General features: G+C 35.3%; 1 protein-coding gene across 2 annotated transcripts in view; it reads left to right on the top strand.

The window, feature by feature from the left end:
• Positions 1-21,829, top strand: part of PLA2G4A (phospholipase A2 group IVA) — a 146,999-nt gene that overhangs the window by 87,269 nt on the left and 37,901 nt on the right. For both annotated transcript variants that reach the window (XM_073011668.1, XM_007989144.3), the window contains 5 exons: positions 4,453-4,589; positions 10,866-11,088; positions 11,824-11,938; positions 18,729-18,866; positions 18,961-19,053. In XM_073011668.1, the coding sequence (XP_072867769.1) occupies positions 4,453-4,589; positions 10,866-11,088; positions 11,824-11,938; positions 18,729-18,866; positions 18,961-19,053 (706 nt within the window). The remainder of the gene's footprint in view (positions 1-4,452; positions 4,590-10,865; positions 11,089-11,823; positions 11,939-18,728; positions 18,867-18,960; positions 19,054-21,829) is intronic.

The raw sequence follows: 21,829 nt of genomic DNA, 5'->3' as shown, positions 1-21,829 counted from the left end.
TCTGAGGAAGTGGTGGGATATAAACAGCCACGGAATAAAATAGAGCTGGAAACTGGTCTAACTGGTCTAGAGAGCAGGTTAGATGTCCAAGGGGCCCAGACTGCAGTCAGCAAGGTGGTGCACTCTGAGGGGCTCCAAGCCCTTGACTGCTGAGAAATAGAAGCTGTGAGGGAAACAGGGTCCCGGAGAGGCAGGCAAATGTCCGCATGTCAGAAGCAATGGAGAGGCATGTAAGACCAAGTGCTAGATTTGCTGCCGATGTTGTTGCTTACTTTGAATAAGCAGATTATCCTTACTATTATAATGTGGGTGGGCCTCATCCAATCCATTCAAGGCCTGAATATGACAAAAAGGCTTGCCTCACTGAGCAGGAGGAAATTCTCCAGCCGACTTCCCTTGGACTTCCATCTGCACCATAGGCTCTCCCGGGTATGGAGCTCGCCAGCTCATTTTGCAGATTTGGACTCGACTGGTCTCAATGGTGTGAGACAATTCATTATAATAAATCTGTCTATATATCTACTCATCCTGTTGGTTCTGTTTCTTTGAAGAACCCTGACTAATATGGGGGCCAAGGAGAGAAATGTATTTATCTAACTCTCTATGACAAATAAAAATATTCTTGAATACTTCAGAATTTTCTTTTGAAAGGGAGGCAATTAATAATGTCAGTAAGTTTATGTACCAGGATAATTAAATCAAAACACAAAGTTTTTGGTAAGCGAAAACTCATTTCCCATAATCCTATGAAGGAAGTATGAGAAATATCTATTGACATCATTTATATCTAAATACTAGTGATACTACGTCCAAATATAACCCCAAACCTTCTCAGGAACACGTATTTGATTCTCTTAGAATTAGAGTTATGACTAACAGCTGAACCATATAACTTTCGTATTATTTCTTTGAACATTATTTCAGAATGAGCAAGACTATTAAAAGTCCAAACTTAATCTTTGTTTATTATGTAAAATTGTCCTGACATTATTTGAAGAGATACATAATTTGAAATACAGTTTGACTAAGCATCAGCGCTTTCACTCCATAAAGGTTACCCCTTTCTTTCTGAGCAATGACAAAGGAAAGAGCAAGGAGTTTTGGTGCAGACATACCTCAGCTCAAATCCTGGTTGTACTACTTATTAGCTATTAGGTGTTATCTGCACTCCTCACTTGAAAAATGAAACAAACAATGATTTCCTTTTGAGAGCTGGGAAGAGTAAATGAAATAAATTGTGTGAGAGTGTCCATGAGAGAGTGCAAGGCACATACGATATGTTCTTGACAAATCTAATTTCCCATTCTTTGTTATAGTTCATAGTTATAATTTTATAGTTTTATAATTCATGGTACTGTAGGTGTTACAGAATCTAGAATGTTACTAGTCACTAAAAGCTTCAAGATCAATATTTTTCTACATTAATATATCAAGATCGATACTTTTAGAATAAGTAAACTGAGCACAGAGGATTTTCTTGGCCTTAGGACACAGCATTAGTTGGGGAAAAGTAGGGGCTATTTGTTTTGAGAGACAAAGTAGAGCATAGTGAAATAATAGCTTTGTTATATGGCAGACCCAACTTTGACTCCAAATACCACTTTCTAGCTTTGTGACATTGGAAAAAAATATCTTCTTTGTGTTTAAATTGCTTTATTTTTAAAAATAGGGTTCTAGGCCCAGTGTGGTGGCCCATGCTTGTAATCCCAGCATGTTGGGAGGCTTAGGCAACACGGCAAATCCCCATCTCTATGCCAGTACACTCCAACCTGAGTGACAGAGAGAGACTCCAGTGTGGGTGAGAGAGAGACCCTGGCTCAAAAACAAAACAAACAAACAAATGGAGTAATAATATGTACTGATAGGTTATGAAAATTAAATGATATAATATAAATGCGTACTCAACAAATGAAGGTAATTATAATCTGCACAGTCAATTATTTGATTATTCAACTTTATATACAAATATCTGACATTTTCCTTCCCCTGATGACAACAGAAGTATCTGAATTAAAACCGTGACCTGAAAACCTCCTTCAGAATTACTTCAAAGCGATAATGAGAACAGTAGGTTACCTAATGCATGAATTGCAGTTTAACAGGAGGCTGTTTCCAGAAAATTCCAAGCAATGTACCATATGCATCTTCAGTGTGTGTCGCGCTGTTGGCATTTGAAGAAGTACATCTGGGAGGTTGTTTTCTCAGGATTAGAGAAGCTCTTAAGTTCATTTTTCTAGTTTATCTTATTAAATCTCATGTTGAATAACAGTGCAGGCTGTTTGCTGTGTGTTGAAATGAACAGTATGATCTGCCACTAAGAACTTTTTTCCTCTATTCTGAACTACCTGATTTGTATTGGATTGATTATTTTTAATAATACAATGCTACAATTAACCATACCTAGACTCAAATGCCCCCAAATATTTTTTGAATACGAACAACCTTCCATGTTTTACAGTATTAATCTTGAAATTGCTTTTCCTCAATGCCTTTCATAATCCTATTTTCCTAATTCCCTAATATACACCTGCTACAATACTAAGACCCCAAGTAGTTTGGTTCCCAAATCACATACCCTTTCCTGCTTATGCCTATCTTGACCTGAACCCTAGGCCCAGAACTGAGCACATAGCAATGTTGAATGCTTGCTTTTATTGTTATTATTATTCTTATTTTACTGCCTGCAAACTCAACCCCCTTTCAAGGCTGAATTCAAACCCCTCCTTTTCATTCTAACTTCATATCTAGCTTTCTTATAACTACTGCTGCACCTAATACTTTATTGTACTCTATTCATCCTCTGTATAACGTACTTTAGTTTCCTACCTTAGCTTTATTTCCCCCTCCAGACAAGCTTTTAAGGACTTACATATTTTACTTTATTTACAGTTTAAAAATCTGTGTTTGAGAGCATGGTGTTTATACAAACCCATATACATCTATATAAAGATACACAGACATACACACATATACACATACATACACACACAGGTTCAAAGCCATTTAGATCCTTCCATTGCACTGCACTTGTAGAGTGTGCTTTCATTATGAGGTTTCCAGTTTGCATGTAGTTTGATGCCTAGTGTTTTTTGATTTGAGACCACTTGTTAGAGTACAGCTCTGGGTCAGGAATTTAGTCCTAGGTGTTCTACTATTCACTGCTCTAACTCTAATAAGATCTGGACTCTGCAGATTTCTCTTTCCCAATTTAAAGGATAAATGTTTGCTATTATTATTATTATTATTATTATTATTATTATACTGCCTATAAATTCAACTGCCTTTCAAGGCTTAATTCAAATCCTTCCCCTTTGTTCTAAATTCTTATCTGGCTTCCTTACAACTACTATCTCTTATGACTATACAATCTTTTTGGTCCTTCTGGTTGTAAAATAATCATTCCATGAATATATGTATACGTCATATTGGTAAGTGGCCACTCAGGGATCAGGTGCCAATACTTGAAACACAATGCGTTCATGTTGTGTTTTCAGCATTTCTAAGACTGAGCACACTGTTTCTTCCTTCACCTAACTTCATGCCTTGGGATCCTTGTTCTGGGTAATGATAGCATCATCTGCTTAAGAGCAAAGCTAGAAACCCTAAGTCTGACCACCCACCTTCCTCTCTTTTACTGCTAACATCAAATTGGTCACCAGATGTTAAAGATGCTCTCTGTAAATGTAACCGGAAGGCAAGGGGCTTACTCAACTACAAATTACCAACTAGTAGATCTTACACAAGTAACATAATCAGTATAGAACTTTCATCTGCAAAACCAGCAAATACTTCCCTTCTGCTCACCTTACATGATTTATGAGAGTTAAATAAAACAATGTCCCTGAAAGCAGGTCAAAAATTTGCAAAAGGTTGAACAAATATAGAGTGTTATTATTATTAAACAGAGTAAGTTGGTCATTTTAATAATTTTTTTTTTTCTAATAGACATTGCTTTTTTTGGTTTTCTTATATGAAACATTCTTTTCTTTTTCTTTCTGAGACGGAGTCTTGCTCTGTTGCCCAGGCTGGAGTGCAATGGCACGATCTTGGCTCACTGCAACATCTGCTTCCTGGGTTCAAGCAAGTCTCCTGCTTCAGCCTCCCAAGTAGCTCGGATTACAGTCACCTGCCAGCACGCCCAGCTATTTTTTATTTTGTATTTTTAGTAGAGATGGGGTTTCACCATGTTGGTCAGGCTGGTCTCGAGCTCCTGACCTCAGGTGATCCACCTGCCTCGGCCTCCCAAAGTGCTGGGATTACAGGCGTGAGCCATTGCACCAGGCCTTATTTTCTTCCTTTAAAAAATTAGGCATTGGGTGGTGTAAAGTATGAAGTTAACTTACACTTCTTTGGGACAAAATATGGGATGTATAACATAAAGATTGAGACTAAAGGGAACTGTATTTTATGATTTTTACTTTGTGTACAAATCTCTCTGTTGCATCATTTCAGGTGCCTGTGGTAGCCATATTGGGTTCAGGTGGGGGTTTCCGAGCCATGGTGGGATTCTCTGGTGTGATGAAGGCATTATACGAATCAGGAATTCTGGATTGTGCTACCTACATTGCTGGTCTTTCTGGCTCCACCTGGTTAGTATGCATTTTTAATTTTAGTTTTATAACTTTAAATATTTAGGATGTATCTAACTCAAGCACTAGAACAGAAAAGGGGATTTAGAAAATTGATCATTAACTTTAAATTACAAAACTTTCCAGTTTGATACCACAATCTTCTTTAAACGATTTTTTAAAAGACAAATCCATATTTAATAATAACTTTTTGTTGCAAATTTGCTTCTTTTAAGCCACTTTGTAACTTAAAATGTAGTTAAAACATAAAATAAAAAAGACTAATTGAAAATAATTCTAGATAAAAATAGAAGTGGAACAACATACTCCACCCATAATTAATTTAATCTTCTTATAATTTGCTTATTTGTAGTCCTTCAGTGAACACGTCTAAGTCTACATGATTCACTACATATTCATTTTCTTCTTTAGGGCAAATAGAATAAGATGCAAGATACCATAGTATACAGAACAAAGAAAACAATTTTTTGAATATAGACATATAATAGATTTCATGGATTTTCATCTAAATATGAAATTAGTCCTTTAAATGTATTTAAACTCAGCTAAATTTAGGTGGAGACTTAAAACATCCATATGTATAATACCTGTACCCTGTAGGTTTTCACAAATATATTTATAAAACATTTTCAAAGAAGATACTACATACTTTTTGGTTTGCTTACCTCACATAAGCATATTGAAAATCAAATGAAAAGTCCTTGCTCACATGTCTCAAATAAGAGTATCACCTTATTACTAAAGATCTGTCTTGGACTTAAAAGGCCTTTCTAGTCATTCGGCCATGGCAAAACTCATCTATCAGAATATCGTATTATATATGTCTAGCATTTTAAAGTTTCTGTGTCATTTTATCTTGTGAGAAGGGTATGAGTTTATTCATTTTTATGCTAAAGAAAATTTGACTTAGAAGCCAAATTATTTGTCCAACATCACTAGTAGAGCTAGCATATAGACTCAGGCTTTTGATCTGTTATTCTGAGTGCTTTCTACTAAACCACACTCTTTTCTGGGACATCTATATATTTTACAGAGAGTTTCACATTTAAATCATCTACAGTTTCTTAAATGTTTTGAATCAGATTATTTAGTCATGAAACAAAAATGTAGAGCCATCGTTGCCGTCTTCTCTATATGTACCCTCAAAATGATTTATTTCTTCTGAAGGAAGGGTGTAGCCCATCATTATTCTTTCCCTTGAAGGAAAGAGCAGGCATCTGCCTGTTCAATGAGTAATGTGTCAGAAAATCTTGGACCCTTACGTTAGTTCTCCTACTCAATCATTTTGTTATTATTCTTTGAGTGGTGTTCTTTCTTTGTACTCACTATTTATTAGATCCCTGTTGTCCATCACTGACAACTGTAAGAAATTTACTTTCTTAAACTCATCTAATAAAGCAAGACTAGACCTTGAGTGCTGATTTGGGGATATAATTGTGTATGTGTGAGCTTGATCAGAGCTATAGTCACTGCTTTGGTTATAGATTTGGTGCAATATCTTCTTACATTCCCCTGTCAGTAAACAAGTCCTGTAAAATGTAATTAAAAGGACTTTAAATGTGCACACACATACACACACACACACATATGTATACTTCTACTCGATCTTTCACAGTCTTATTTCCTTAAAGATCAGCGTTTCCCTTTTTATTTCATTTCCTTAAAAGGCTGCTCATTCTTTGTAATAAATTTTCACTCATAGACCACTTAATTTACAAAGTTCTTATTTTCCTTGACTTCTCAGGGTATGTGGGGTTGATGAGGGAGGGATTGGAGATTGAGACATTTCACACATTGATTTGTCCTTTTTTCTAATTGTTCCTATCATGCCTTTTTGGTTTTATTTCATCCTCTCTGATTGGTCCCTCCTCCATATATTGTCCCTACCACTTCCACAATTTCTCTCCTTAATGGGGGCTTTCCCTGAGGGCTTCTCTTTTGGTCTATTATATCAATATGTTCTCCCTAGGTAATTCCACCAATTTCTAACATTTTATCTATTACCACTAAGAATTTAATTCATGGAACCCTGTAACACTCCGAAACTTTATAGATAAAAAGAAAATAAAACCCTAATAGAGACTGCAAATAACCTGTCATAGAGGAGAATCAAGTAAAAGATGGGATCTAGAGGGAAGGATGCTTCAAGAAGGAATGGATGTTTTAATAATGTTGAAAATCTGTGAAAAGCTTAGCAAAGGATTGGGTTTGGTTAGTTGTTTTAGCAGGAACCACTAGTAAAAGTAATTAAAAGATACTTTTGGGGGCCGGGTGTGGTGGCTCATGCCTGTAATTCCAGCACTTTGGGAGGCCAAAGCGGATGGATCATCTGAGGTCGGGAGTTCCAGAGCAGCCTGACCAATATGGAGCAACCCTGTCTCTACTAAAAATATAAAAAATTTAGCTGGGCGTGGTGGTGCATGCCTGTAATCTCAGCTACTTGGGAGGCTGAGGCAGGAGAATCACTTGAACCTGGGAAGCGGAGGTTGCAGTGAACCAAGATTGCACCAGCGTGGGCAACAAGAGAGAAATTCCATCTCAAAAAAAAAAAAAAAAGATACTTTTGAGCATGAGATTGTAAAAAATAAGTGAATAAAACATGAAAGCACAAAAAATAGGCATGTGAACCTCATAAAAGCCATCTATTATTTCAAGTACTTTGTTTGGAAAGGGAAGAAAGGAGCTCAGTCATTGCTTGAAGGGAACATAGGGCCCAGGGAAGGGTTTTTATTATTATTTTTTTTAAGAATTTAAGAGAGTTGAGCATTTTTGTAGATGTCTGAGGTACAGGAAATAATGTAGAGGGATAGATGGAAGATAAAGAAATAGAAGGATCATAGATAGAAAAAGACTCCGGCAGAGACAGGACACAAGATGGAAAGCACAGGTGAAGGTGTTAACTAGTGAAAGAAGAGATGCTCTCTTACCAGAAGAAAAAGTGGTCAGAATGATTCATGCTCACAGTTCTCTCTTAAAAAGTACAGGTGAGAAGGTAAAAAGTTCAAAGGAAGGAATTCGGAAAGACTTGGAAAAACACATTACACTTCTATGTTGTGTAACCTTTTATATTCTGCTGATACACGGCCATTATTTGGTATAAGTGAGGTAATACGGAAATATCTGGAGAAGTCCTGGACCTCCCAGAAAGTTTCCTGTGATCACAAAAGAGAATTTTAGGTAGGACAAAGCTTCCCTTATACCTGCTACTACCTTTATGGTAATTACTTCTGAAATTAATTTTGGATGATAGTTGTGATTCATTAAATGTAAGTATTAGCCAACCTGGAGACCTGAAATAAGTGAACTAAAAAACTGGGACAGTAATCCTGTGTTCTTTTACTCAGGATTAGTACAGCTTTCTTCCTCAGCTGTTCTTTTATAGCGTCGTAAGGGGCTATTGAATATTGACTGCCAAATTTGTACAGTATTACCATCTAAAAAGAAGTGAGAGCAGCTCTACATCTGTAGACAACATGGTCCAATTTATTGAACCAACTAAAATAGTTTTTGAGAGTGAGAACTTTCAGTTTAACAGTATGAAAAATTCTTGAAACAATGAAAAAAGAAACAATAACAAAAATTGTCATATAAGGTGTGACAGTATCAAAGGTCAAGATATATGTTAGAGAAAATTTGTTGTTTAAGGACTCAGCTTGTCTTGTTCCCTAATGAATCTCTCTTACCTAGCACAGTGCCTGACTTTCTTTAGGTCACAGTTGCTTAATCACTAAACGAAGAAATGCGTTAAGTAACTGCATTTTATGGGAAAATTAATTTAGGGGTTTTTAAAGGGTTTTAAGATATTTGCTTAACAGATGTTGAGAGTCTCCTCAAGTCATTCCAAATCTTACTTGCAGATGAGAATCACTTCTGCACTTCTTAAGCACAAAAATTCTAAATGTTTCACCCTAAATGTTTACCTGTGAAGGTTCGGATTCAGCAAGTCCGGTGGTTAGCTACTGATATTTTAAAACATTGACCATTTGATTTGGAGACAAGGATTGAACTGAGCATCGCTTCCTCTCTGGCATGATTTAGATTTAAATGTCACACAATCTGAAATGCATTTAGATAAAAAGAATGAGGTATCTTATATAAATATGTTGAAAAACTCGAGGCAAATATTTCCAGATTTTTATGTAAGTAAACCTAAGACCCTTTCATTCATTAATTAACTAATTTATAGAGGCCCTGCTATGTCTAAGCTACTGTCTTTTTGAAACTTGACTGGCATCATTGGGAAACATTATTGATAAAGAGATGAAAATTAAGGCTTAACTATAGAGTTAAAAATTGGGGTGATACTTGTATGTTTTATTTTTTTTGCTTTTTGAGATAGTTTCTCTCAGATGTAACTGCAGGGACACCATGAAAAGATTATCCAACTCACCTTGTGAGTTCTAAGGAATATGTGTCATAAATACTGAACAAGCAGAGACCGTTAACCCAATGCCAATTGTTGAAGTATTCTAGGTTTTTCCGTTTCTCACCAGGGTTTGTATTTCCAAGCCAACTGCTTCATGAGAGGGGAAGAGAGAAAGAGAGAAAGAGAGAGCGAGAATACACCAGATTACTTCAACCTTCAGAGAGCATATTGTGCATTTATTAAAAGTATGAGAAGGTCCAGAATATCATATCTTTGTTGATTTGGATAAATCACATGGTAGACTTTGGAATAACTATAGGAATAAATGAACTGTGTGTCTTTCAAGTATTCAAAGCTGCATTTTTATAGATATTTGGTGATTATATTAAGTTGAGTTGAGCAAGTCCATTTGATTTATCATTACCACATGTTGAGGAAACTGTTTCAAATTCGATTTGTTGTATAAAAATTTTTTTAAGTTTTTTTTTTCTGCACATGTGTTCCATTGTGGGTCTGTTACTCTCTATTTATTAACTGATGATTATTCTCAGTTTGTTTCCAAGGAACTCAAACCTAATAAGGAATTATAATTTATTGTGAAATGGGAATAGTTTGGTCTCTAAAAACTGAAGTCTTGTATAACAGACTAAAAAAAAAGCCTATCAGGGAGAGGACAAATTGTGAATTCCAGTTCTGCTGTTATAAACTGGGGAGTATGAGCATGTTATTTAAATTTCCCAATGCTCTCTTTCCTGATAATTAAAATAGAATATTTGAAAACCATTGTGAGTCTTCAAGACAACAGCTTATGAACAATTAACCAACACAGTGTCCAGAATATAGTTGGGGCCTAACAAGAATTAGTTTTCTCCCCTCGAAGGTACGATAACCATTATAATAAACATTTTGATTTGAATCCCAAGGAAATAAGAGATTAAAACGTGTGCTATTTTCTCCTTGGTTGGATGAAGTGATGGAGTGTTTACATATTCTATTTTTATTTTGTTATGTGAGTTTCCTAAGCTGTGCTTGTAATATGCCAGACATTAACTAGTCACTGAGGCCAAAAAAGATGAATAAACAAAATTTATTTCATGAAGGAGGAGGACACAATTTATTGAGGGAAACAGATAAGAAAATGAGTAATTAATAGTCAGCATGAGATCCACCATACTAGAGGTATTGGTTCACAGGCAGGAGCACCACAACTGAATATTTATTACCTAGATATCAAATATCAATGTTCATGGTGATTTCCAGTTTTACCCAATGGCTGGCAGCCAAGAGGCTTCATAAGAAAGCATTTACTTTAAAGACCTTATTTCTCTTTAGGATTTTGCCTTCAGATTCATATGTTCAGAAATTTAGAGACCTACAGCTGACAGGGTTTGAGATTTTTGTCTAGTTGGCCAGTGGATAATTAAGGAAAAAAACATTTGTTAAGGGAATTAAGAATTTACAATAGTTGGGACAACGCATTTTCTACCCGTAGATAATCATCATAGAAATTTAGATGATCAGATTCCTTGACTAGTCTTGTAGCCAGACAAGTCAGTTCATTTACATGACTCAGATGTGCTCTGTCATCAGTCTCTAATAGTCTGATAGAGATAACCCATTCCTGACACACTAGATAATGGACAGTAGGCCTAGTAGGGCACCCTCTCTCTTAGACTGTGGATGAAAGTTCAGTGTTTCCTCTGACACCCCTTTTTTACTTTGCCTTCATGGTAGACCAACTCCTTTCTGATTGACACATTCTTTTCTTAAAGGTTTTAATATCTGCAATCAGATAATGAAGTTAACCAAATATATCCACCATGCTTTATTTACAGAGTGTGCCTACTTTCTTTGGAGACTGCTGTGTCATGCCCTTTGTCTTTACTGATTGTGTTTTGTTTTCTGTATAGGTACATGTCAACCTTGTATTCTCACCCTGATTTTCCAGAGAAAGGGCCAGAGGAGATTAATGAAGAACTAATGAAAAATGTTAGCCACAACCCCCTTTTACTTCTCACACCACAGAAAGTTAAAAGATATGTTGAGTCTTTATGGAAGAAGAAAAGCTCTGGACAACCTGTCACCTTTACTGATATCTTTGGGATGTTAATAGGAGAAACACTAATTCATAATGTAAGTTACAGTTCAATCTACATTACTTTTATAACAAGTAGACAGGACATATTATAATATTATATTTTAAATAAAAGAAAATGTAATACATTTTATAAAAGTCACTGGACTCTACTTATTCGTCCAACTATGTGTACTAAGCCCATTCTCCCCACCAGAGATTATAATTCTTCTACCTTTCAACTAGTGTTTACTAATTCATTCCAACCATGTAAAGGTTTTGAATGTGTGAGGAAATGCTTTTGTATTACTTTTCTCTGGGAAAAAAAGAAAAAGAAAATTCACATTTTAACCCTTAACTGCCCGTTCCCTTCAAGAATGGTAACATTTTTAGATGAGGAAGAATGAAGTTTGCCTGAATAGAATCAAGAAAGGAAGGGATCATAGAACAGACTCACTTGATACATGAGCAAATTGATATTTCCTTGAAGATGAAGCAGAGGAGAGCCTGTGACAGGGGGTCCAGGGGCTAAGTGTCTTCCAGGCTCCACAGTTGCTAATTCATTCTCCAGTTCAGATGTAGATGCAGTCTCTAATGATTTTTTAAATGAAGATAGTTACTTCCATAGAGCTTATTTTTTGTTGTTCATTCAGGACCTAGTAATTTCTAGAAGTAATAAGAGTTATTTTTATTATAAAATTATAAGATTTTGATTGGAAGTACTATTTTGAATAACGTTCTTCCTTTATCCATTTATAAATTTAAAGTCATCTTTTTCTTTCTTCTGTGAACAGAGAATGAATACTACTCTGAGTAGTTTGAAGGAAAAAGTCAATACTGCACAATGCCCTTTACCTCTTTTCACCTGTCTTCATGTCAAACCTGACGTTTCAGAGCTAATGTTTGCAGGTATGCTGTTTCCTTTCTCAGAACACTTCCTGGAACCTCTGAATTGCAGTTTCCCGTGGTTTTCTTTAGAGGAAGGTCATAAGCAATTTCAGTTGTTTATTTTAATGTATTTTCTGTAACATAAGACTGTGAAAATATAAGAAAATATTAAGTGAGATGATTTTCTGGTTGTAGAGAATATTCCATGAAACTAGTAACTATGTATTTTCATTTACTGTAATAAAATAAAAATCATGGATACAATCAATAACTCAACTTTAATTACCCATTCCTCAGTAACTTTTGACAAAATAATATGCCTGGTGCTTTTAGGTAGTGCAAATTATCTTACTTGTTGGTTTTCTTTTCATTAATTGGGTAATATGATCCACAGTTGTCCCTTGGTACTCATGGGGGATTGGTTCCAGGACCCCCATATGCAAAATGGCACAGTATTTGCAGGTAACCTACACACATTCTTCTGCATACTTTAAATCATCTCTAGGTTATTTACAATACCTAATACAGTGTAAATGCTAGGTAAATAGTTGTTATATTTTTTAGGGAATAATTACAAGGAACAAAAATCTGTACATGTTTAGTACAGATCAAACGTAGTACATGTCAACAACGTTACATTTTCTGGAATTTTTTTTGAAATATTTTTGATCTGCAGTTGATAGAATTTGCTGAACTCATGGGTATATAGAGCCAACTGTATGTTTGCCATTCAAAGTGCTGTTGTAATTTTTATAATTCAGCACCTAAAACGTTCTTGTGTGTATTTGTTGTGGTTGATGAACAAATGCCCCATTTTGTTAAAACCTCAGGAGTGAACACTTGTTTCCTCTCAAGCTTTGCGTCTTGGATACTATAAAAGTGCACAACACTATTCAGGAGGCTGAGGCAGGAGAATGGCATGAACTCGGGAGGCAGAGCTTACAGTGAGCCAAGATCGTGCCACTGCACTCCAGCCTGGGCCACAGAGTGAGACTCCGTCTCAAAAAAAAAAAAGGGGGGGGGGGCGCAATAGCATACTTTTGGGAGGGCCTCTGTCACTGTTAGTCTGCAGCACAATGGCATTTCTGACTGTGGCTGGTGGGTTTCATCCTACTTTTAGGAAAATTATCTGAGTGACTTCGGACACACCATGAGCTTAAAAAACCATCATGCATGGTGTGTAATTAGCAGATATATATCCAGAATCCTTTTGTAATTTTCAATTTTCTCTCAACTGCCTCTCAGACAAAAATTCTGAGTAGTTTACAAAAATTAGCACACATGGGGTCCATTCATTCAAATGTTTATTAAAATATTGGCTAAAATGTTTGTCATGCTTATGGTTCAGAAGGCACTTATCGCATTTGCTATTTTATTCCATATTTCCTACAACCGGGGAGTAGGTATCTTTAGCTCTCTTTAACAGAAGAAAAAACAAAACCTCATAAAGATTAAATAATTTGCACATTGCCGCTTAGAAAGTAATTAGCAGTTCTGAGAATTGGTTTCAAAAATCCTTTATTCTTTTTATTTCACTATACTAACTTCTGATGTATACATAATGAGTACCAACTATATGGATTATAGTCTGCCAGGCGCTAAGAAAGAGCTCCTTTTTCCTCACCACAATATATTATCCTTACCCTTGGAAATGTTTGGAAAATTTGCAATAAGTATTAAAGAAGTTAAGGTTAAGGCACAAGAGAGTACAGAGCTGTTATTATACACTGTCATTTTGACCAAGTTATATAACCTCTGTTAGACCCAGTTTTCTCATCTGTTGAATGAAGATGAGACTTCTCATAATGTTTTGCCAAAAAATGAGACAAAGTACACAAAACAATGGCAGGCCCTAATAACAAGTTTCCAGTACATTTTAACAATTTTGAATGTTCTATGAAAGCTCTGTAAGAAAAGTCAGAGGTCTAAATCTTAAAGATGAATAGTATACATATGTAAAAAATGTGCACGTTGTGCACATGTACCCTAGAACTTAAAGTATTACAATAAAAAAAAGGATTTGAATATGAAAGGCACATTTAATTATTGGATTGTGGAGGGGGGCGTGTAGTAGGGTCAAGGATAAATCTGGTATGATCAACAGCAACAGGGAACCACTCATCTTGGGCTATAATGGAGTTCATAGTAGAGAGTTAAGACTTTATTATGTAAGAAAAATAAGCACCATAATGAAATAGCTTTCTCCCCATAGCTATTATCTTGGGGAGTTTTGAAGTTTTTGGAATTGGTTGGTATATAACACTTGCACGCTAGTCAGATTTTTGCATGGCCAAATAAATCATCCTTCACCCAGGAAGAATTATGATATGGTCAAAAGAGCACTACATTCTAATTTAGAAGGCTTGTCTTACAATACTTCCAAGCTGAATACCTCAGGCTAGTCATGTAATCTCTGATTCTTATTTTCCTGCTTATTTAAAAAACATATTAACCCTAAGATTTATCTTCCAGAGCTATTAAGGCAATAATATGAAATAGGCAGTAGATGAGACTGAAAACTATAAAGAGACATATAAATATAATAGTTTTATTTTTATTGTCATGATTGTTCTGGACTTTTCACAGTGGTTATATTTTATTTTGAAGTTTTAGTCAATATCTATTTTCAAAGAAAACCTAACTAAAATAATTAAAGAATAAATAATATTTGGGTGAGTGGATATTTTGGGTTCTTTTAGACTGAAAAAAAGCTGTTTTACATCCAGTTAGTCTTTGGATCTGGATGTGTCTGAGTTTGACATCTGCCTAACTGCAACACTGCTACTGAGATGAGTGGTGCACCATTAACCTTCATTGTTAAGCTTCTGTGATAAGGAGGTTTGAGCTGTGTCTTCCAACAGATTTAGACAAAATCATTAAACATTAATTATGTGAATCTTGGACCCAGATAAGACATCTTAACGTTCATGTCTTGAGGGTTCAAGTAGCTTTACTTGAGTTATTGAGAAAAAAAGAATAGTGACATGTCTGTAATTTATTCTTCTAATATATGCTTAGATTGAAAGTGGCTATGTAGAAGAAAAAGTTGAGGTAGTCTCTGAATTATATTTTTAAGAGTCAAATAATCAAATTAGCTTACAGAAGTTTTATTAACAATTTTACTTCAACAATACTGGGTAATATTTTCCTTCCATCTTGGAATAATTTTAAACACCTTTCATTTAGAAATTTCTTGGAAATTTTCAACAAATAAACATTGGTGTTTAAACTGTTAGAAATTCTTGAATCCTCTACTACATCACATTGCAGAAAGGACTTAAAACATTCATTTAAAAATTTCCATTGGTGAATAAACTGCATTTATGGATTACAACTTATGGTTATGAACTTAGCATGTTATGAAACATCATGCTAAATGTTTTGCCCAGCACTATAGGAGTACAAATATAGTACTTTTCCTCAAGAAAGTTATAATCCTATTGAAAGAGACAAAAATAAAGCATGGAAAAATTCCTATAATATACCTAGACCTGACATATGTGTGTAGACCTGACATAAAGGTGAGATATCTTAGAGATTTAGTATAGTCATAAGAAAGGCTTTATGAAAGTGATGAAACTTGGATTTAAGTTGAATGTAGAAGGATCTATCAAGTACAGGTAAAAAGACATCTTTGTGTGGAAACAATATGAGAAAATGTTCAGAAGGGAAGCCAGAGTTATGTTTTGGGAATCACTTAAGAAAAAAAAAAAAAAAAACTAGTCTAGGACTTATACACGCATTGGTGAAGAAAAGGTGTTGTATTTGGAGGCACCATTGGTCCCAAGTTATGGAATGATTTTAATTCCAGACAGAAATATTTTTATTTGATTTTTATGATAATAGGAAATAGTTAACGCTTTTGTGCAGGGCAATAAAATTATTTATGTAGTGTTTTTGAAAAAGGTACTTTGGTGACCAATGAAAACGGAATGGAAAGGAATGAAACTGGAAGCAGAGATATCATTGTGCTTTTGTGATAAGGCCCTGGAACTAGGGACATACTGATAAGAAAAGAATAGATGGATATGAGAGGCCTAAAAGTCATCGGTGTGAAGCAATGATGGATTTGATAGAGTGATAGCATGGTTTACTGAAATAAGTAAGCTGGCCTGGGAGGAAGGGTGATGAGTTCTTATCTAGGTAAGGGTAGTGGGAGGAGATGACAGAATATCTGAGTGTAAGGGCCCCAAAGGAAGTTGGAAGTACATGGAGGTGCAAGAGAGAGGTTGGAGTCAAAATAGTCATCGGGGTGAAGCAATGATGGATTTGATAGAGTGATAGCATGGTTTACTGAAATAGGTAAGCTGGCCTGGGAAGAAGGGTGATGAGTTCTTATCTAGGTAAGGGTAGTGGGAGGAGATGACAGAATATCTGAGTGTAAGGGCCCCAAAGGAAGTTGGAAGTACATGGAGGTGCAAGAGAGAGGTTGGAGTCAAAATGTAGAGTCACCAGCAGGAGAGAATGAGTTGAAAACTAAAACTGTGAGTTCTTCAGTGAGGCGTGCAGGGCTCCTCTTAGCTTTTGAGAATGCCTGTAGTTACTGTGTGCCCAGGCCACAGCACTAATCAAGAAGAGATCGCTAGAAAAGTAGGAACCAGGAAGTTGTTATGCTTCAGTTCCCATGATAGGGCTGTGAAATTGAGAGATAGGAAATTACTTGTATGAATACAGGAATTTTCCTAACAACCTCTGATTTATTGCTAGTCATGTCTCACGAATTCCATGTAAATCATTGTAAATCACACCACTTTCTGATGTAGTGTATGTACCATTTGGCTTTGACATATAATGAATTACAATGTTATTAAAGTTGTGATTTCATCTCTTCCTTCACGAAAGGAGGATGTTGTGACCTACCATTGAACAAACAATAAATATAGATCCACAAATCCTTTTCCAAACCTTTGGTGACATGTGTTTTAGAATTCAAAATATTTGGATTTTAGAGATATAAAGGTACTCATATTGTGTATTACCTAATACCCCAGTGGGTTCTTATAATCAAACAGTGGTATTTCTCCAGTAGGATATGTAAATATCCACATCAAGGGGATAAATGAATTATAAGAGTCCCCACTGACATTCAAGACTGATTTCTCACTAAATGAATTCAGATCAGATTTTACCACCAAATGAGTAACAAAAAAGCTTACGAATTTTGGAATTGTTTGGATTTTGTTTTGTTGGATAAGATATTACAGACATATTACAATTTCAGAAAGAGAAAAGCTAGAAAAAAAACGAAGTGGGACAGAGAACTATGAGTTGGGCAGGGGTGGATGATGTTGGGATTTTGTAATGGACCATCAGCAAAGACCCTAAAATAAAGATTAAGTAGGAGCAAGCATTAGAACTGCAGAAGGGAATAGCAAGTGTAAGATGCTGAAGTGGGAATGAGCTTGACTTCTTTGAGGAACAGTAAGAAGACCTGTGCTGTGTGGCTGAAGTGAAGTGGGATACGCAAGACACACTGTGATAGAACATCGTTAGGAGATGTGGTCACATCTCACAGGCAGTGCGATCTAGGCCAGGATGGAAGCTTGTAAGTCCTGTTTTTATTTTCAGTGTAATGGGAAGCTTTCAGATGACACTGGTGTGCCGTGATTTATATTTTTAAAGGTTTATTCTGGCTATGGGATATCAAAAAGATAATAGGTGAACAGAGTAGAAGCATTTTAGGAGGCTATTGTGGAGGTCCAGGAGAGGGAGAGAATACAGCAATTTGTATCAGTATGGTCATGGTGGACAAATGGATAAGTGACCAGGTTCTAAACATACCTGGTGATAGTGTCTACAGCACTTTATTTTTCTCATGTAAGCTATAAGGGAAAGAGAACCATCAAGGGTAATCCTAAAGTGAGTAGTGGCATGAATAATAGTACCATTTACCAACAAGAAGAAGAAGGAAGGAGTTGCAAGTGTAGAAAATGGGAATCAGAAACCAGGAGTTCTTGCTGAAGACACTAAGATGCAGATGATTATTAGACATAGTTATACCCGTGGGAATACATGAAACATAAAATGGCTACTATTTATTGAGCAATTAAAAATGTGCTATGTCCTCTTCTAAGCTCCTTACATTTCTTAACTCAGTGGATCTTCAAAACAATTCTACACACTATCTACTGATATTATTCACATTTTATAGATTAGGGACCTAAGACAGAGAGAGAATAATACCAAGTCAGTAAGCACAGTTCATAAGCAGCAGAATGGAATTTGATCCCAGACAGTCTGGCTCCAGAGCCCCCGCTCTTAGAGAGTATACGTCTCTGGCACTATTACCATGTTTTTCTAAGACATTCAACCTAAAAACTTGGTATTGCAATCTTGTGGAGTTAGAATAGATGGTTAGTAAGCAAAATTAAAATGAAGGTGAAGAAACGGTAAATGTTAGAAAACATTTTATTTCATTTTAATAGACGGTTTGAATTGTTAAAAAGAGTTTAATTTCTTCTGTCTGCTCCATGAAATTTATATCTAGTTAACAGCTTTCAGTTTTCTATTCTATAGAATGAAAACTGACTTCAAAAAGACATCTGAATTTTTAAATAGAAAAATGTATCTAATTTCTGCAAATTAGAAGGGATTTTTTTGTGTCATCTTGTCTTATTCACCTCTAAGCGTTTTACCCCAACTTCCACACAATGTCATATACATCATGGACATTTGGCTAATGTTTTCATTTCGATATTTTAAATAAGTGCATGATAATAAGCATGACATTATTAGAGTGATCATTAACTGTGCATACCATGCTGTAGCATTTTCCTGTTAATGGATTGCCTTGTTTTTAAAATGCTTTCAGATTGGGTTGAATTTAGTCCATACGAAATTGGCATGGCTAAATATGGTACTTTTATGGCTCCTGACTTATTTGGAAGCAAATTTTTTATGGGAACAGTTGTTAAGAAGTATGAAGAAAACCCCTTGCATTTCTTAATGGGTAAGTGATCAAAATAAAAATATATCACTGATTTGTTTGACTATTTTGAAACCTGGTACATTTTAAGTTATTTTCCGTTTCTGCTTTATTTTAGGTGTCTGGGGCAGTGCGTTTTCCATATTGTTCAACAGAGTTTTGGGCGTTTCTGGTTCACAAAGTAGAGGCTGCACAATGGAGGAAGAATTAGGTATCCTAAAGATATGCTTACATTGATACAAATCTTGCTACATTGATAAATTTTATTAACATATATGGAGAAAATATTAAATCTTCGTAAATATTTCAATCATTCTAAATTTATTAATAATTTGGTGAATCAATCTAAATATTTCCTAAAAAATATTATATAAGATACTTCTTAAGTATTATTTTGACACTGAGGTTATAAAACTCATAAAAATCATTGATTCCTGAGTCATTTTTAATGGAACACATCTCTATTCCTTTTTTGCATTATACTGCTAAACATACTATTTTTATTAGAAAATCCTCTTTTTACCAAATAAGAGTAGCTTTTTAAAGATGAAATTCACCAACAGCTAAATGCAATGTAACACTGAAGTTTATGCTTGTCACAGTTTATTTAACCTTTAAACATTAACTCACCAGAATTCTGTTAGCATCTTATACTAATCTATACCCAAAAGAAGGAAAAAAAATCAGATCACCCCTAGTACAATTAAACTAATGATTTTCAATAAATCTAACCTATTAGCCTATAATAAATTATGAATATTTACAAAACCTGAGAAAGTAGACAATCTCAACTGGGGACCAGTGGTTTTCATTCATTATAAGAATACCACAGAAACATGTTTTCTTAAATTAATAAATTTAATTTAAGCAAACAAAAAATTTACATTAGTTTCTTCCAAAAGCCTTGCCACCAGTATTTTAATCAACACTAATTTTTGTTTTGACTGTTTGGACTGACAGCATAAAGAAATGGTGGCATGCTAAATCTGAATTTGGAGCCATAACAGCAGGGACCTGGGAGAAGTGCCCGATAGGCTATCAGCACAACTACCTACTATCTCTTCTCTGTCTGGGAAGTAGCACAGATCTATCTGAGAGCAGAGAAGGTGACAGAATAGCACTGATGACTTTTTAAATAATTAATTTACTTGAAGAATGCTTGCATACAAAAAGTTTACTGCAGAAATTTTAAACAAGCCGTCCTTGGTTATCCCAGGCAACATCAGTTGATTCCATTAAGTTTACATGCAAAAGAGAATACAATTGTAACATTAATTGGAACAGTAAGTTGGCTTATAAGCAGTATTACCACTGCTCCTACAAGAATTGATTTTTAGTTATTTGATAATTTATTTAGTATTTGTATTTAGTGTGGTAAACTCCTGTAGTTCATAATATTTTCAACAGTGTCATTTGTATTTTTGATTAGTTCTTAATGAATAATGGAAAAGTTATCTTATAATTTCATTGGAGCCAAAGATTTTAAAATAAAAATAAAAACAAATACAGAAGTAAGGCACCTTGTGCTTGTTTACTTTCTGTCCTCTGATCATCACCCAGTTAATGAGCAGACAAGGTAGGTGGCACTCATGAGCCTGCTGTAACATTTACCACGGGGCACATTCTCTTAACAGTAACTGCAAGGCAACGTGTATAATGATAAAATGATCTTACTTGATTTCTTTTAATGAACATTACATCCCAGATGAATGTCCTGTTCCCAACTCTTCGTGGAAATAACAAATTCTCTCTCTAAATTATGTGAAGATTTAAAAAATAAAAAAAAAGAAGAAGAAAGAGAAGATCACATATTGAGGCCTGCTTCCTGTGCCTCTCTGTTGAATAATCCAGATAACCTAGGGTTTGTTGTTTTTTTCTTCTTAAGGCAGGAAGAGAATAGGACTGAAATAACATATCTGAATGTGGGTGAGACAGTGGCTAAAAGCCAAGGAAAAGGAGGAGGTTTATACTAGGTAGTTTTGAGAAGGTTCTTTGTTGAGAAGTTTCCTTAGAGGCCGGCAGTCTGGCAGCTTATTGACTCGGACTGTGTGTCAGACTGAGGAGGAATATCGTGTATGTGTGATCCGCCAGTCGGCAGGAAGCATGTTACCTCAGATTAAGTAAGGATTTCCAGAAATGAAACCAGAGAGGTGACCGAGAGGACTCTGAGGACTCCTGGTGACTACTGTATCCTTTGGCTGACTGAAGTCTACCTCCTAAAGGAGTGTTCAGAGGTGATTTTTGCTTTTTTGTTTTCTTCCTTCTGAAGAAAGACATTAAGGTAAATTGGGCTACAATCAGGTAACTCTGAAAGAAATTATTTACTCTCTAAGGAGTTTTGAATAAATGTGAAAAATTTACACTTTTGAGAGATGGAGTTGTACATTATGCTAGGATGGAAAATATGTAAATTCGGAATAGTTAGCTATTCATATCCTGAAGTCTTCCTTACAAATAAGACAGTATTTTGCTGAACTATTTTCTTAAACTATCATATGTGGCAGAAAGAAAGAAAGGAAAGAAAGAAAGAAGAAAGAAAGAAGAAAAAGAAGGAAAGAAGAGAGGGAAAGAAAGAAAAGAAAGAGAAAGAAAGGCAGGAAGGAAGGAAAAGAAGAGCAATAGAAAGAAAGAAAATGCTTGAGAAAGGAAAAGAAAATACATGTAGGACTAGAAACACACCTAATGTATATGGCACCTGGGATAGATAATTTCTTAACATCTCCCACACCCCCATGTAACAAAATTACTATTGATGATAGTCATGAAATGAAACTAATAATATTAGCTTGTGAACATTTTATCAAATTTCTTATGTATAATCATGCCAGTAAAAACTTAAAAAATAAGTGTCAATCCATTGCCTTAAGCATTTATTAACCCTTCCATTACCTACTCTTGCTCATTCATGCACATTTTACTTGAAAAAAAAAAAAAAAACTAGGCTGGGCACGGTGGCTCACACCTGTAATCCCAGTTCTTTGGGAGGT

This window comes from Chlorocebus sabaeus, chromosome 25, assembly GCF_047675955.1.
Source record: "Chlorocebus sabaeus isolate Y175 chromosome 25, mChlSab1.0.hap1, whole genome shotgun sequence".
NCBI classification, from domain to species: Eukaryota; Metazoa; Chordata; class Mammalia; order Primates; family Cercopithecidae; genus Chlorocebus; species Chlorocebus sabaeus.
This window is presented reverse-complemented; position numbering and strand designations above follow the sequence as displayed.